This window comes from Octodon degus, unplaced genomic scaffold, assembly GCF_000260255.1.
Source record: "Octodon degus isolate 3935 unplaced genomic scaffold, OctDeg1.0 scaffold00090, whole genome shotgun sequence".
Taxonomy (NCBI): domain Eukaryota; kingdom Metazoa; phylum Chordata; class Mammalia; order Rodentia; family Octodontidae; genus Octodon; species Octodon degus.
In genome coordinates, this window is record NW_004524666.1 from 8,641,771 (window position 1) to 8,656,276 (window position 14,506).

The 14,506-nt window shown below is 43.5% G+C and overlaps 1 protein-coding gene and 1 non-coding gene across 2 annotated transcripts in view; both read left to right on the forward strand.

Moving 5' to 3' along the window:
* The window catches only part of Ccdc162p, a 252,570-nt gene extending 241,600 nt beyond the window's left edge, over positions 1-10,970 (forward strand). The window contains exons 45-46 of the mRNA XM_023722322.1: positions 5,388-5,508; positions 10,816-10,970. Of these exons, the coding sequence (XP_023578090.1) occupies positions 5,388-5,508; positions 10,816-10,970 (276 nt within the window). The remainder of the gene's footprint in view (positions 1-5,387; positions 5,509-10,815) is intronic.
* On the forward strand, positions 8,932-9,033 carry LOC111818419. The gene has a single exon (XR_002822412.1). It is a non-coding gene; the product is annotated as a small nucleolar RNA U13 (small nucleolar RNA).
* Positions 10,971-14,506: the final 3,536 nt, after the last annotated feature.

Consider the following 14,506-nt stretch of genomic DNA (forward strand, 5'->3'; position numbering starts at 1 on the left):
TTTTTTTTTTGTGGTACCTGGGATTGAACTCAGGACCTTGTGCTTTGGACACACACCTCAGTAAGGCTGTTTCTCTGCTGTTCACCACTCTGCCATTTTCCCCAAAATGGTCACATTTATACCACACTGGGGTGACTGCTTGGGGCTTGGCTGCCCCAAGATCCCAATCTCAGCACCCATACAATGCATAGGAAAACACCCTTCCACTCAGCTCTTGTCTTTGAACTGCCTTTGGCAGCAAGTATCTTGCAAGCTATTATAGAAGGAATTTATTCACATTTCCAGGAATGCAGAGACAAGAATGTAAGGCAAAAATAGTTTACAGACACAACATACTTTTGTAAATATATCCCACCAGGGGGGAAAAAAGGAAGACTATTATCATGTAGATGGGGATTAGTCTAAGTTCCAAAAAAGCAGACCACAGAATGTAATTCAGTAAAAAGAAAAAAGGGAATGGCCCCTTGCAGAGAAGGTACTTCACATTAGCCACTCAGTGACAAAGCCTTTAATTCCTTTACCAGCCAGCACAAGAGACAGAAATGTAATTAGAAAATTAAATTATTAAATGTTTCAAGTGTTCAAAAAGAAGATAAATAAGGAGAGTTCTGTGGTTAAAACTGAATTGAGGATGAGAAGAAAGGTTTGTACGAATAGTGTTTAGACAAGCTATTGTTTCTGCATCTTGTCCTCTGAATAACTACTACAAAGACAACAATACGCATCATATTAAATATTGTAATTGTCCTACAAACCTGTTTTGAAACTGTTTCATTGCTATTTTTTTCTCATTAAAATGAATAAAATTTTTTTTAAAAAGCTGAATTGAGAGAAGGCTAACGATGATATTTGTATAGAAATGGAGAGAAGAAACAAGTAGTCTTGGGACAAAAGTACATTAGAAGGGGGCCTGCCCCTTCGCTCAGTTCTTTAAGTGGCTGCTTCAACAAAGCAGTCAGGCTCAGGTTGCTGTGGTTGATCCCCACAACTCAGGCCAGCCAAACCTGCCCTGAAGGCATTCGGAGCAAAAAAAAAAAGTACATTAGAATTTTACATTTTATTTATTTATTTATTTATTTACTGCAGAACCGGGGATTGAACTCAGGCCCTTATGCTTGCCAGGCAAGCACTTATTCTACTGAGCTATCTCCCCAGCCCCCGTTTACATTTATTTTATGAAAAATACATTAAAATATGGCTAAATTTATAAAAACAATCTGATACTCCCCCACATGGCCTATAAATTTTTCTAAAACCCATCACAAAAACAAATTCATAGATCAAGTTCTCCAGAGTTCCCTATGATTAATAGTTAATTATCTTATAATGGCCCTCCCATGCTGGACCCACCCCCAGGGCACACTGAGACAGCAATTGAGACTGGGCATGGTAGCATGTGCCTATAATCCCATCTCTTGGGAGGCTGTAAATAGATGGATCACTATGAGTCTGATCTAGTAGTGAGATCCTGTAGATCCTTCCCTAAAATAAATAAATAAATAATTTTATAATGGCAAAATATTTATTTATTCATTTATTTATTTTACTGGGAGCCTGGGAGATAGCTCAGTAGAGTAAGTGCTTGCCTGGCAAGTACAAGGGCCTGAGTTCAATCCCTGGTTCCACCAACAAAAAAAAAAAAAGAAAAGAAAAAAGAAATATTTTATTTAGTGTGTGTGGCTGGCTCAGCCCACCCTGGGGGTGGGGCTGCATGGCATGTGGTGCTGGGGATCAAACTGGGGTCCTAACCTTGCCTAAGCAAGTGCTTTAGACTGCTGAGCTACCTTGCCGGCCCCTTTATTTATTTTTTAATCTTTATTTATTTGGTACAGGGTCTTGCTACACAGCTTGAACTTAAGTGATCCTCCTGTCTTAGCCTCCCCAGCCCTGAGATTACAGGAGTGTGCCACCATGCCCAGTTTCAGAGCCAGCACAGCATGCCCAGGGTTCTGGTGCTGGCAGGCATGTGGTACCAGGGATCCAACCCGGGTCCTTGTGCTTGCTAGGCAGATGCTTAGACCACCCAGCTTATCCCCAGCCCAACAGTGGCAAAGATTTTAGAGGTAGTGAAAACAAATCTTTTCAGGTTTCTCTCAGTAAATATATGTTTTGCCATATATATTTCAAAACCCTTGGCCCTGTCCAGCTCTTCTGGCAGCCCATGTGCCCTGGGCCTCCCCACCTCAAATAGCATCCTCAGCCTATTAATAAGAGCAGTGGCTCCTTTCATCCACTAGCCTTGGCCTCCACGAGTGATAATGACTGACCTCAGAGAACACCAATGTCCTGCCTGCCTCCGACACCCTGAAAGATGGGTTGAGCGTAGGCGTTAGAGTCAGATTGCCCAGCTCAGGCTTCCTGCTGTGTCACTTTGCGCAAGGTCTGTGGCTTCTCTTTGTTTCAGTTTCCCCATCAGCACAGTGGAGATGATATTCTTCATGGGATTTGGGGGAAAGATTCATTAGGCAATTCAAATAAAGCACTTCTAATGAGGCCTGATGCACAGCTCTCAATAAATGTTTACATTTGTCAGGACTAAGAAGGCAGAGAAGCCTCAGAAAGAGGCAGGTAGGCTTGGGTTCAGGTGCTGACTCTGCACAATGTTGGCCAAGTCACTGCCTCCGCCTCGGTGAAGTGGGTGTGGAGGAAGCTACCTCAAGATCAGTCCCTAGGAAGTATGTTCTCTCCTTTACTAGTATCTCTCAAATATATTTAACTCTGGTCTGATTCAAGAAATCTTTGTTTTGTTTTTATCACACTTTTATTTTATTATTATTATTATTTTTAATGTATTTAGTACAGGGTCTACAGGGTCTCACTATACAGATCGGACTCATAGTGATTCTCCTGTTTTCAATCTCCCAAGCACTGGGATTACAGGCACATACCGCTACACCCAGTCTCAATCGTCATCTCAGCGACCCCAGTGGTGGAGCTGGCACAACACGCTGGGGATCGAACCCCAGTCCAGTGCCTGCCTAAGCCAGCCCATTAGTCTGCTGAGCTATCTGGCCGGCCCTGATTCAAAGAATCTTAACATGTTTCCCCTGGCTTCTACCCATGGAAAATGAAGATCCTACCCAAATACCAAAAGTACATAGGAGAAGATGGGGTCTAGTTTGTATTAGAAAGTTTTCCTAATTCTGGACTCTGATAATCAGTTAAATTGACACTACACCTGGGAGCCTCCCCTCACACACACAGTAAACAGTTCCGTACTGTTTTATTTATGACAGCTTGCAGCCACAGCGGCCAGTGTGCAGGGTCATCTGCTGAAGTCTACACAGCAGGCAGATTTAAAACACATGTGCATGAATTTTCAAGATGAGTGTGTGCATTAGTTTCTTACAGTTGCTCAGAGGGGCTGGGGAGATGGCTCAGTGGAATAAGCGCTTGCCTGGAAAGCTCAGGAACCTGAGTTTAATCCCCGGTTCCAGAAAAAGAAAAAAAAAAAAAAAAAAAAAAAAATATATATATATATATATATATATATATATATGTATATATATATATATGTAAGTTGTCTTACAGTTGCTCAGCTGAGCAGTGCCTGCCTGGAAAGCATGAGGTCTTGAGTTCAATTCCACATATTCCCTCCCACCCCCCAAAATGTAGTTTCCCACAGTTGCCACAATAAATCATCACAATTTGGATGACTAAAAAAATAGAAATTGATTTTATCACCATTCAGGAGACCAGAAGTATAAACTTGAGGTATTGGTAAGACTGATTCCTTAAAGAAGCTCTGAGGAAAACTCTGTCTCAGTCAACTTCTTAGCCTCTAATGACGACCAGCACTCCTTGGAAGTTTTTGGCTTGTCTCTCATTCACTCTTGCATTTTTTTTTTTTTAAACAGGAATCAAACTCAGGACCTTGTGCCCAGCCCCCCATTTCTCTTCATCAGCCCATAGACTGCTCAGTCAGGTGCCCTTCTGTGTCTGTCTTACTTTTCTCACTGCTGAGAAAAAATACCGAACACCTAAAGTTAAAGGAGGAAAGGCTTATTGTGGTGGACAGTGTAGAGCTACAGTACCTAATCAGCTGACTCCAAGTCAGGGTGGCACTGCAGGGGACATTACAGAGGAGAAGCAGTTCGTGGCAGGCAGAAGGCAGCAAAGTAGCAAGCAAGAAGCAGTGGCAACAGCAGCCCTCTCTCCATCCCTTGTATTCTCTCCAGGCTTCCTGTCCTCAGGGGAAGCAGCACTCACACCCTTAACCTACCATCACACCATGAATCCATCACACCATGAATCAATCCCAACATCACATCCTTGGTCCCAGCATCACACACCCCAGATCCAGCCACCTCCAAAAAGCTCCACCTATAACTGCATAAGGCTTTGGGGGGACATCTAGATACAAGATGTAACAGCATCTTTATCCTGTCTTCTTTTTAAAAGGGCAGTGGTCAGTCTGGTGTGGTGTCACACATTTATAATCCCAGCACCCTCAGAGTCTGAGGCAGGAAGATCCGAATTCAACCCTACCCCAGGCAATTTAGCAACTTTGTGGCACAGTGCCTACCTAGGAGGCACAGAGTCCTGAGTTCTATTCCAGGTACCAAAACAACAAAATAAAGTCATTAGATGTAGGGTTCACCCTGCACCCAGTATGGCCTCAACTTAACTTAGTTGTATCTATAAAGACAGCATTTCTAAGGTGCCAGGAGGGTATGAATTTGGAGGGGACACTATTCACAAATATGTATTCATTTTATTGATAATTAGGAGATGATAAATTTAAAGAGAAAAAACACCTGTGGGTCTCCATAAATGAGGTCGCATTGGAACCTGCTCCTACACAGCTGGAGGATCATGGTCAGGTGCCAAGGAAGAGATGGACAAGGAAGTCCAGAGCTGAGCTGATCTGGCTTGGTGTTGGCCAGGCCAGGGGGTGATGCCCAGGGAGCCACAGAGATGCTGAGCTGAGATGGAGGTCTGGGGGACGATCAAGGCTTACTGCAAGGGCTCCTTTGGGTCCTTTGTGTAGGCTCTGTGGCTTGATCCTCTGTGAACTGAGCCCTAAGTTTCCTATCCCTCTGCCTGTCTGATAAAATAAACATAAAAAAATACAAAGAGGTGAGGAAGCAGGATTGCACATTCAACACCCACTTAGTGAGACCCTGTTTCAAAATAAAATATAAAAAGGCTGGGATGTACCTTGAAGTTCCTTGGGTTCAGTGCCCAGGGTCACCAAAGTAAGTTCTGGTCTTTCTGAAGTCCTTGATTTTTAGAATGAAATGGTTAGGCCTGAATTCAGGCTAGCCAGGACTTTGCCAAGACCTGGTGCTGTTGGGGTGGCCTGGGGTTTACACTGTTCTTCAGAGCACCAGTGTGAGCTTTTGAGCTAAAGTAAGCCTCTCTGCTTCCCAACCCCTCCCCATCAGGTAAGAAGCCGGCTTGCCCAGGAGCACAGCATGAAGCTTGATGCTTTCCAGCGGGCGCAAGAGCTGCAGAGTCAGCTCAGGCTCCCTGAGCAGCTGCCTGTCCACATGAGCTGTTCACATGGTAAGCACACCCATCCCCATCCCAAGAGATACAGGGGTCTGCATACAGGGGTCCGTGACTAATGGTAACAAGCCAGGTACTACTGTGGGTCCTCTACAATGTTTGTTGAATGAATGAATGAATGAATGAATGAATGAATGAATGAATGAATGAATGAACTTAATTCTGACTTGTCAGAATTTTCTACTTTAACTTGGAGTACTCACATCTGTTCCAAGAGTTTGCAATCAGCAATAACAACTGGTCCCAGTGATGGCTACATTTCTCTGACATTATTCACAAACTGCATTGTGATGCTTGTATGGGGGCCTGAGGCTATCACAGGCCATTGAAACAGTCCTCCAGGTGACAGTAAACTTGCTTCCTCTTCTGTAGGATGAGGACTAAATAAATTTCTGGTTTTCCTCCAGCTCTATCAAAAATATCACCAAACAGCATGGTTTTTGGTTTTTTGTTTCAGTGAAGATCAGCTGATCCCTTCCCTTCCCAGTGTGTAGCATAGCTTGATGGTTGAGCTTTAGAAGAGGACAAGCCAGAATCTTGTCACTGCTGGTTGTGTGACCTTAGACAGGTTCATTAGCCTCTCTGTGAAGCAGAAATACAAACCTAAAGGGCTTCTTCTGAGGATTAATGAAATAATGCACATCTGATGCTCAGAGACGGAGAACTGGAGTGAGGTACAGATGGGTGGGAAACTCTCCTCCCCAAGCTGGGGGCAGGGCATGAAAGGCAAGGAGGCTCTTCCCAGGGACCCACGGGAAAGTTACTCCCAGAACACAGACAGCCCTGTAGCTCCTCTCTATAGTCAGTCAGAAGAGGGGCATGTGAGGACGTTGTCTGTGTAGAGTCACATGTAGAGGAGCTAGGTCACAGCTGTCTTTATAGCACCTTACCACCCTGAGGACATGGTTGTCAACTACACTAGCAGTTCCAAATGGTAAAAATCAGCCATACATTCCCCTTCTTCCTCCTCAGCTACTGGCCAGGCCAGCTGGATTTTCTTTTCATTTCCTCTTTTCTTTTTCTTTTTTCTTCCTTTCTTTCTTTTTTTCTTTTTCCTGAGACAGGGTCTCACTATGCAGTTCATGCTGGCCTTGAACTCCCAGTAGGTTCTTCTGCCTCAGCCTCCCAAATATTGGGATTACAAGCATGCACCACCACACCCGGCACCAGATGGCATCCTGAAGGGTTCCAGATCTCTCCTTCCTGTTACAGCAGCAGCAGCTTCCCTGTGCCCCCTGTCAAAACATAGGCACTGTCAAGGTCATGTTCTCTTGACCTCAGATTAATGTGGATTCACCTGGGTCTTGCAGTTCCTGAGAAACTGCAATTTGTCCTAGAGCAGTTACCTTTGAAATGCTTAAAGAAAACATGAGGTCAACTGGCTCACAAAACTATAAAATGTTTAGAGGTGGACTGGGTCAAGGCAGCCTGAGCAAATTTGGATCTGTTTCATGAGGACTGTTTTAGTCACTGGACTCTGAGCAGGCTGCGAGCAGAAACGAAGTGAGGTCCCTCAGGCAGTAGGATGACTACCACTCTGTACTCATGGCCAGCAAGGGCTCTGACTAGACCAACTCGCGTCATATGCCCACTTTTGAACAGATCCCAAAGCCAAGGAGTAAGATACCTGACAGTCTTGGGCCAGTTCATCATTTCTCCCCTGGCACCGAGGGTGGGTCAGCTTGCTCTCTCCTCTACTTCACACTTCCTCTCTTTAGACCTCCCCCTCCTCAACTGTTTATATCCAACTTCAGGGGAACTACAAGCCATCAGATGGGCACTCCCATCATTTCTCATCACAGTCCACCCACATGGGTCCTCAGCTGCTTCTCTCTCCTTCCTGTGAAAGTGGTGAAGGTGTGGCATGGATGTGTTCCCAAGTTTCACGTGTCAGGCACTTGATCTCTAGTGGGGGCTACTGAGAGGCGGCAGAGCTCTCAAGGGATGGGGCCTCATCAGAGGTGTGTAGGTCCCTAAGGCGTTGCTCTCTGGCTGCATGTTTCCAGATGTGATCCTTTTCTCCCTCAAGTACCCCTGCAGTGAGACTCTCCCTTGGTAGAGTCCAGAAAAACTGGACCCCAGCCTCCATCCCCATCATAAGATTGTGGACGTTGACCCTCCAGAACAGTAAAGGAAATTAGCCTCTGTTCTCTATAGAATCATCCTGCCTCAAGTAATTTATCATAGTCAAAAACAACAACAACAAAAACAGGCCAATATGGTTGCCCTCTTCCTCTTTGGGCCAATCACTGTGGACATGATCTCATTTACACCTACCTCCTTGGTGTAAAATCTTGAAATTTTCTTTATCTGCTTCATTTCTACGTACTTGCATTTCCAATCCATGCATCCTTCCAATTTGCAACCAGCAATTATATGTTAATCATATATGTGCGAAGTCATGAAACCCACTGAAAGCTAGAAGCCTCCCTTCACCACGTTTTTGTTTGTTTGTTTGTTTGGTTTTTTTTTTTTTTTTTTTCTCCTGTTACTGGCCTTCCTCTTCTTCTTCACAGTCAAACTTCTTAGAAGAGTGCTGGGTATGTAGCTCAGTGGTAGAGAGCTTTCCAAGAGGGCACAAGGCCCCAGATTCAGTCCTCAGCACTGCAGACAACAATAATCACAACAAAGGTTCTAAATAGAATCACTATACTCTCACAAAAAGTAATAAGTAACAGTGGCTTAAACATTGTGAAACGTCATCACTTTTAGCTAACAAAGCTCAGAGGTAGACTATGGAGCTGGCCTCTGTCAGACCTCTTCTCTTCACGTTCTTCCTGGAAGTTAACTGCCTGTATCGCTGTGGCTTTAATGTTTGCCAAGTCTACACCTGCAGCTGGAGACTCTCCGCTGAGCCCTAGGCCCACACAACTGGTGGCTCCTGGCTGTCTCTACTCTGGTGTCTCACGAGTTCAACAGGTCAAGAGGAGCCTGCCTTGCTCTGCTTCTCCAGGCTGGCTCTGTAAGGGGTGGAGGAGTCGCGGTCTCAGCAAATGATCTGGCCAAATATCTGTTTTGAGTCAGAAATTTGAGAGTGATTCCTCAACCTGCAAATCCAGTTCATTACCACATGCTGTTAATTTGAATAGTCCCAGGCTCTCCTCTTTTGTCTCCTGGAGTCCAATTTTCCCATAATCTCTTTCACCTAAAATGTGATTCTAGGCAAAACACTCCACCCAAGATTTTTTGATTTTGTTTTTGAGGTACTAGGGATTGAACCCAGTTACACTCTCAGCCTGTTTATATTTATTATTTAAAGTCAAGGTCTTGAGAGAGTGGGATGTCAGGCTTCTGAACTGGAACTTCCTTTGTGGTGATGAGCAAAGAGTGGGGTGACCAGCCAGCATGGAAGCTGCAGCATGTTTAAAAATGGGTGATGTTGAGAAAGGCAAGAAAAGTTCTGTACAGAAGTGTGCCCAGATCCTTTGGTTCATGAGCGTGATGATTGGGTACTCATGCCTTATGCATGAGAGGTGCCTCCCTCAAACCTTGTTACAAGGTGGGCACATTACCCATCTGACATAAAAAAAAAAAAGAAGAAGTGTGCCCAGGGCCACACTGTTGAGGAGCGAGGCAAGCACAAGACCAGCCAAATTTCCATGGTCCCTTTGGGTGGAAGACAGGTCAGGCTACTGGATTCTCTTACCCAGATGCCAACAAGAACAAAGCTATCACCTGGGGAGAGGATACACTGATAGAGTACTTGGAGAATCACAAGAAGTACATCCCTCAAACAGAAATGATCTTTGCTGGCATCAAGAAGAAAGGAGAAAGGGCAGACTTAGTAGCTTACCTCAAAAAGGCTACTAATGAATAATAGTCACTGACTTATTTATTACAGAACAGAAATGTCTCATGGCTTTTGTTTGTGTACCATAATTTAATAGATCTTATACACCAGAATTAAGACCATGAATGGCTGATAATATTTTTGTTGGACAGTCCTGATTTAAGTAAAATTGGCTTGTAGTTAAATGGGTATCTTTTTTTTTTCTTCAAGTTTTGATAGTAATTCCAGTTCAGTAAATACTGTCACTGTTTCCCCCCTCTAAATATATGGTTGCACTTGATTAATAATTTCAACTTTTCACAAAGATTGAGAATGTCATCTCAAAACTATTGAAGGTTGGTTTTATGTTTAGATTTATATAACTGGTTATGTGAATATGTTTAAATACTGGGAGAATCCTTCGTTGTCTCAAACCAAGCAAGACTCCCATGTTTTAATTTGTGTTTATTAGCCTGTTAAAGGGAGTAGTTGAAGACAAGAAAGCTATGTCTATATTTTTGGTCTTCTTTTTTTTTTTTTTTTGCAGAACGGGGGATTGAACTCAGGCCCTTGCGCTAGCCAGGCAAGCGCTTATTTTACTGAGCTATCTCTCTGGCCCATTATATTTTTGGTTTTCACTATGCCAATTTAATTAAAATTCCCTGTATCTAAAAAGTACTTCCTTTTACTTACCGAAAGGTATTCTAGTGTGGTGTATGTATTATACCAAATAAAGAATATATAGCATTTCTTACATTTTATATAGTTGATCTGTAAGTTCAGATCCTTTTAAGAATTGGCATGATGTAATAGCAAGTTAGACTTTACTTTTGAATTCTTTTTTTTTTTTTTTTTGTGGAACCGGGGATTGAACTCAGATCTTTGCGTTTGCCAGTCAAGCGCTTATCCTACTGAGCCATCTCCCCGGTCCCAACTTTTGAATTCTTTAGGCCAGTTTGAGTTACTATTCAGGGTAGTATTTAAACAGCTATTTAAAAACACAAGACTAAAACTACTGTTGTGTGTGTGATTGGTAGTGGTGCTTCCTGTCAGCTCATTAAGATTAAAGTGAGGAAGGTACAGCATGAGCACAAATTTGTATGAGACCATAATACTTAATTAAAAACAAATCAGATTAGAAAATAAAGTTAGGGTTTTGCTGGGTTTAGTGGAGCACGGCTGTAATCCCAGCAGTTGGGAGGCTGAGGCAGGAGGATCAATGGGAGTTCAAGGCCAGCCCAGGCTACACAGTGAGACCTTGCCTCACAAAACAAAAACAATAAAAAATAAAAACAGGGCCTTGCCAAGTTACTAATTGTCCAGGCTGGCCTCAAACTGCCCCAGCCCTTCAAAGTGCTGGAATGACAGGCATGTGCTATATCATGCGTAGCTCCATCAAAGTTTTGATATCTTCACTCAAAGTTGATGGATGAAGGTGAATTAGATGCCCACGTTAAGCTCCACAATTTCATAAATTAAACCTATGCTTTCCCCTTGCCACAGAGATCTCACTTACCCAATTTTTAACTTTATAGGCCTTGCATCCCTAAGTTCCACATCATCTGGACATTCCCACCAACACTTTTTAAAGACTAACATATTGAGCAGTAAAATTACAGGAAGGAGTCAAAGACCAAAGACTGTAAGTAACAATAAGTTTGATTATATGTATGAATGTATGAAAGTATGAGAAGTTTAGACCTTATGCTATGGTTTTAGGGTTACTTCAGACTTATGTTCAAAACATGTCATACCAGGAAGTTGGAGGTACTTTGGATCTGGATAACAATACTCTGATCTTGGTATAATTAAGCCCAACAGTACCTGCTCTATCATAAGCCAACCCGTGGGTATGGAAATCAGGATCAACAGTCAGGAGGTTGAGGTGGAGGATATTTGCGAGGTCCAGACCAGCCTGAGCTATGAAGAGAGTTCAAGGCCAGGCTGAACTGCATAGCAAGATCCTGTCTCAAAAAAAAAAAAAAAAAAAAAGTTCCGGTTCTGGGCACTTGGCAGCTACAGTTTACAGTGCAATTATGACCAAGTCCAAGAACCACACCATGCACAGCCAGTCCCGAAAATGGCACAGAAATGACATCAAGAAACCTCAGTCACAAAGATACGAATGTCTGAAGGGGGTAGATCCCAAGTTCCTTAGGAACGTGCATTTTGCCAAGAAGCACACCAAGAAGGGCTTCAAGAAGATGCAGATAAACAATGCCAAGGCCATGAGTGTTCATGCGGAGGCTATCAAGGCCCTCATCAAGCCCAAGGAGGTCAAGCCCAAGATCATTCCAAAGGGGGTCAACTGCAGGCTTGCTCAGCTTGCCTATACTGTCCACCCCAAGTTTGGGAAGTGTGTCCATGCCCACACTGCCAAGGGTTGCAGGCCTTGCCAGCCAAGCCCCAGGCTCCAGCCAAGGCCCAGGCTCCAGCCAAGGCCCAGGCTCCAGCTTCTGCTCCAGCCAAGGTCCAGGCTCCAGCTTCTGCTCCAGCCAAGGCTCAGGCCCCAGCTTCTTCTCCAGCCCAGGCTCCAAAAGGTGCCCAGGCCCCCATGAAGACTCCACAGTAAAAACCTCTTATCTGCTGATGTAAAAACAGAAGGACTGGTGTGACTTTTGGGGTGCCATCTGTGAGGGGCTGGCATCTTCCTGTGCTCTTTGTACAAATAAACCTGAGGCAGGGAAAAAAAAATCTTCTATAATAATTAGTTACCAATCAGATACTTTATCTGAGAATTTTAGAAATTATGTTAAACTACATGAGAAATTATTCTCCAAGAAAGCTCTTCAAGCACAGAGTATCACATATTTGAAGAATTTTTTGTAAATATTCCAGCTCTTAGGTCATAGTTTTAAGAATTTACATTCTTTCCTGTATCTTCTCTATGTTACTTTAATAAGTATTTTATCCTTTGCTCAATTATCACTCATGTCCCTTCCAGGAGTTTACATATCTAATCAACACATTGAAGAGTTGTTCTCCTCTTTCCTTGAAAAAAATTAATAGGCAAAGAAGTTGTCACCATTTCTTCAAAGATAATTATGCCATTCTAAGAAGTAGGTTGAAGCTGTAATTCTGAAACTGATGATCTAATTTTGTTTTGTTTTGTCTTGTTTTGATTTTTGCCTTTTTGAGACAGGGTCTCATATCCATCTGGCCTAGTTAATGGACCAAAAGCTTATGACAGTATTTCTACATGTGCGGTTAAGAGAGGGAAGCCATGGGTTGGGAACGTACTCACTTGGGATCTTAAACACACCCAGACCCTATTACTAATGTCTATGATTTGCTGGATTCACTGTCTCTCCAATATGTGATTCTAGGACAGTCCTTCAGTGTTCAGAGGCAATAATTCCAAGGTGCCATAGGATACCATAAGCCATGGATACTCAACAACCTTACATAGGACAAACTCCTGCTTGCATACAACCTACATACATCCTCCCTTATGTACTTAAATCATTTCTATATTAGCAAATGCTATGAAAATACTTATTTTACTGTATTGTTTAGGGAATAACAGGAAACAGTTTACATGTTCACTGCAATTGCAATATTTTAAAATTATTTTTGATTGGGTCAGGGAGATAGCTCAGTGGCTTACATATCTGCCTGGCAAACCCAAAGACCCAAGTTTGATCCTTGGTACTGCATGCCATAAAGAAACCCTGTTTCAAAAATAAAATCTGTTTCTTTAGGCCTGGAGATATAGCTCAGCAGCTGAGCACCTGCCCCACAAGCGCAAGGTCCTGAGTTTAATCTCTGGTACTGGAAAAAAAATTTGTTTATGTGTTTGGCGCAGGGTCTCAGTACACAGCTTGGACTCATAGTGATCCTCCTGTTTTCAGCCTCCCCAGCACTGGGATTACAGGCATGCGCCACCATGCCCTGTCTCATTGGGTAGCTCAGCGCACCCATGGAGCGGGGTCGGTGCTGCAAGCAGTGCCACCTAAGCAGGTGCTTAGTCCACTAAGCTATCTCATAGGCCCTAAAAAAGTATTTTTGATCAACAGTTACAGTCCACAGATGCAGTACAATGTACAGAGTGCCAACTATATATATATATCTAATTGTTTATACAAAGGACTTTTCCTATGTGTAGGACCATAAGGTCTTCTCTTCCTCTTCCTCCTCCTCTTCCTCCTCCTTCTCTTTCTTCTTTGAGACAGAGTCTTATTATGCAGTTCAGGCTTTGAGCTCACTTTGCAGCCCAGGTTGACCTCAAGCTCACAACGAGCCTCCTGCCTCAGCCTCCTGAGTGCTGAGCTTACAGGCATGCACCACCACACCAGGCCACAAGGCCTTTCAAGATGAGTCCATTTCCATTTCACTCAAGTGGGCTCTGAGTACTTTTTTTTTTGTCTTTCTGAAACAAGTTTTCACTATGTAGTTCAGGGTGTCCTTGAACTCACTATGTTGCCCAGACTGGCCTTGAACTCATGGTGATCCTCTTGCCTCAGCCTCCTGAGTGCTGGGATTATAGGTGTGTGCCACCATGCCCGGCAGGCTGTGAGTACTTGGTCATGTCTTAGAATTGAAAGGGCAGATAAGTGGCCAAGGCCTGGGAGTATATTTGAGAGACCTAGGAGAGGGGGGTCTAGTGCTAATTATTTGTTGTCCATTGCCCTAAATAAATGAGCCCTCTGAGGGAGTGTATTATGATTTCATTAGTTTGTGTACAATACAGAAGCCCCAAGCAAAAGAGTGGAGGACAAAGGAGGCACACAAACAGAACTGCTCCAGACTTATCCAAGTCTGACTTCTGAAGCAAAGCCCATGAGACAAGTTAGATAAAAACTGACCAAAGAGTAATTAATACATGGCTGGGATGTAAGAACACAGTTTCTAAAAGACAGCAAAGTGCTAACACAAAGGATAAAATATTAAGGCCATTTTAGGTTGTTCCAAACGGGAAAATCTTTTCTTCCTTAGCTGGGAAGGGCTTTCCGCTGAGGGATTTATTCTGAGCAGTTCCCTTAGGGACAAGTGGCAAATGCAGACAGCACACTAAGGACCTAGCTCAGCCTGAACAAAATGTCTCAGTAAGAGCAGCGGCTTTCTATGGTGCTGCATTAAGAATTATTCACCAGCTTTATAAAATATGTATTTAGGGGGCCTGCCCCTTAGCTCAGTTCCTTAAATGGCTGATTCAACAAAGCAGTCAGGCTCAGGTTGCTGGGGTTCGATCCCCACACCTCAAACCAGTCAAACCTGCCCTGAAGG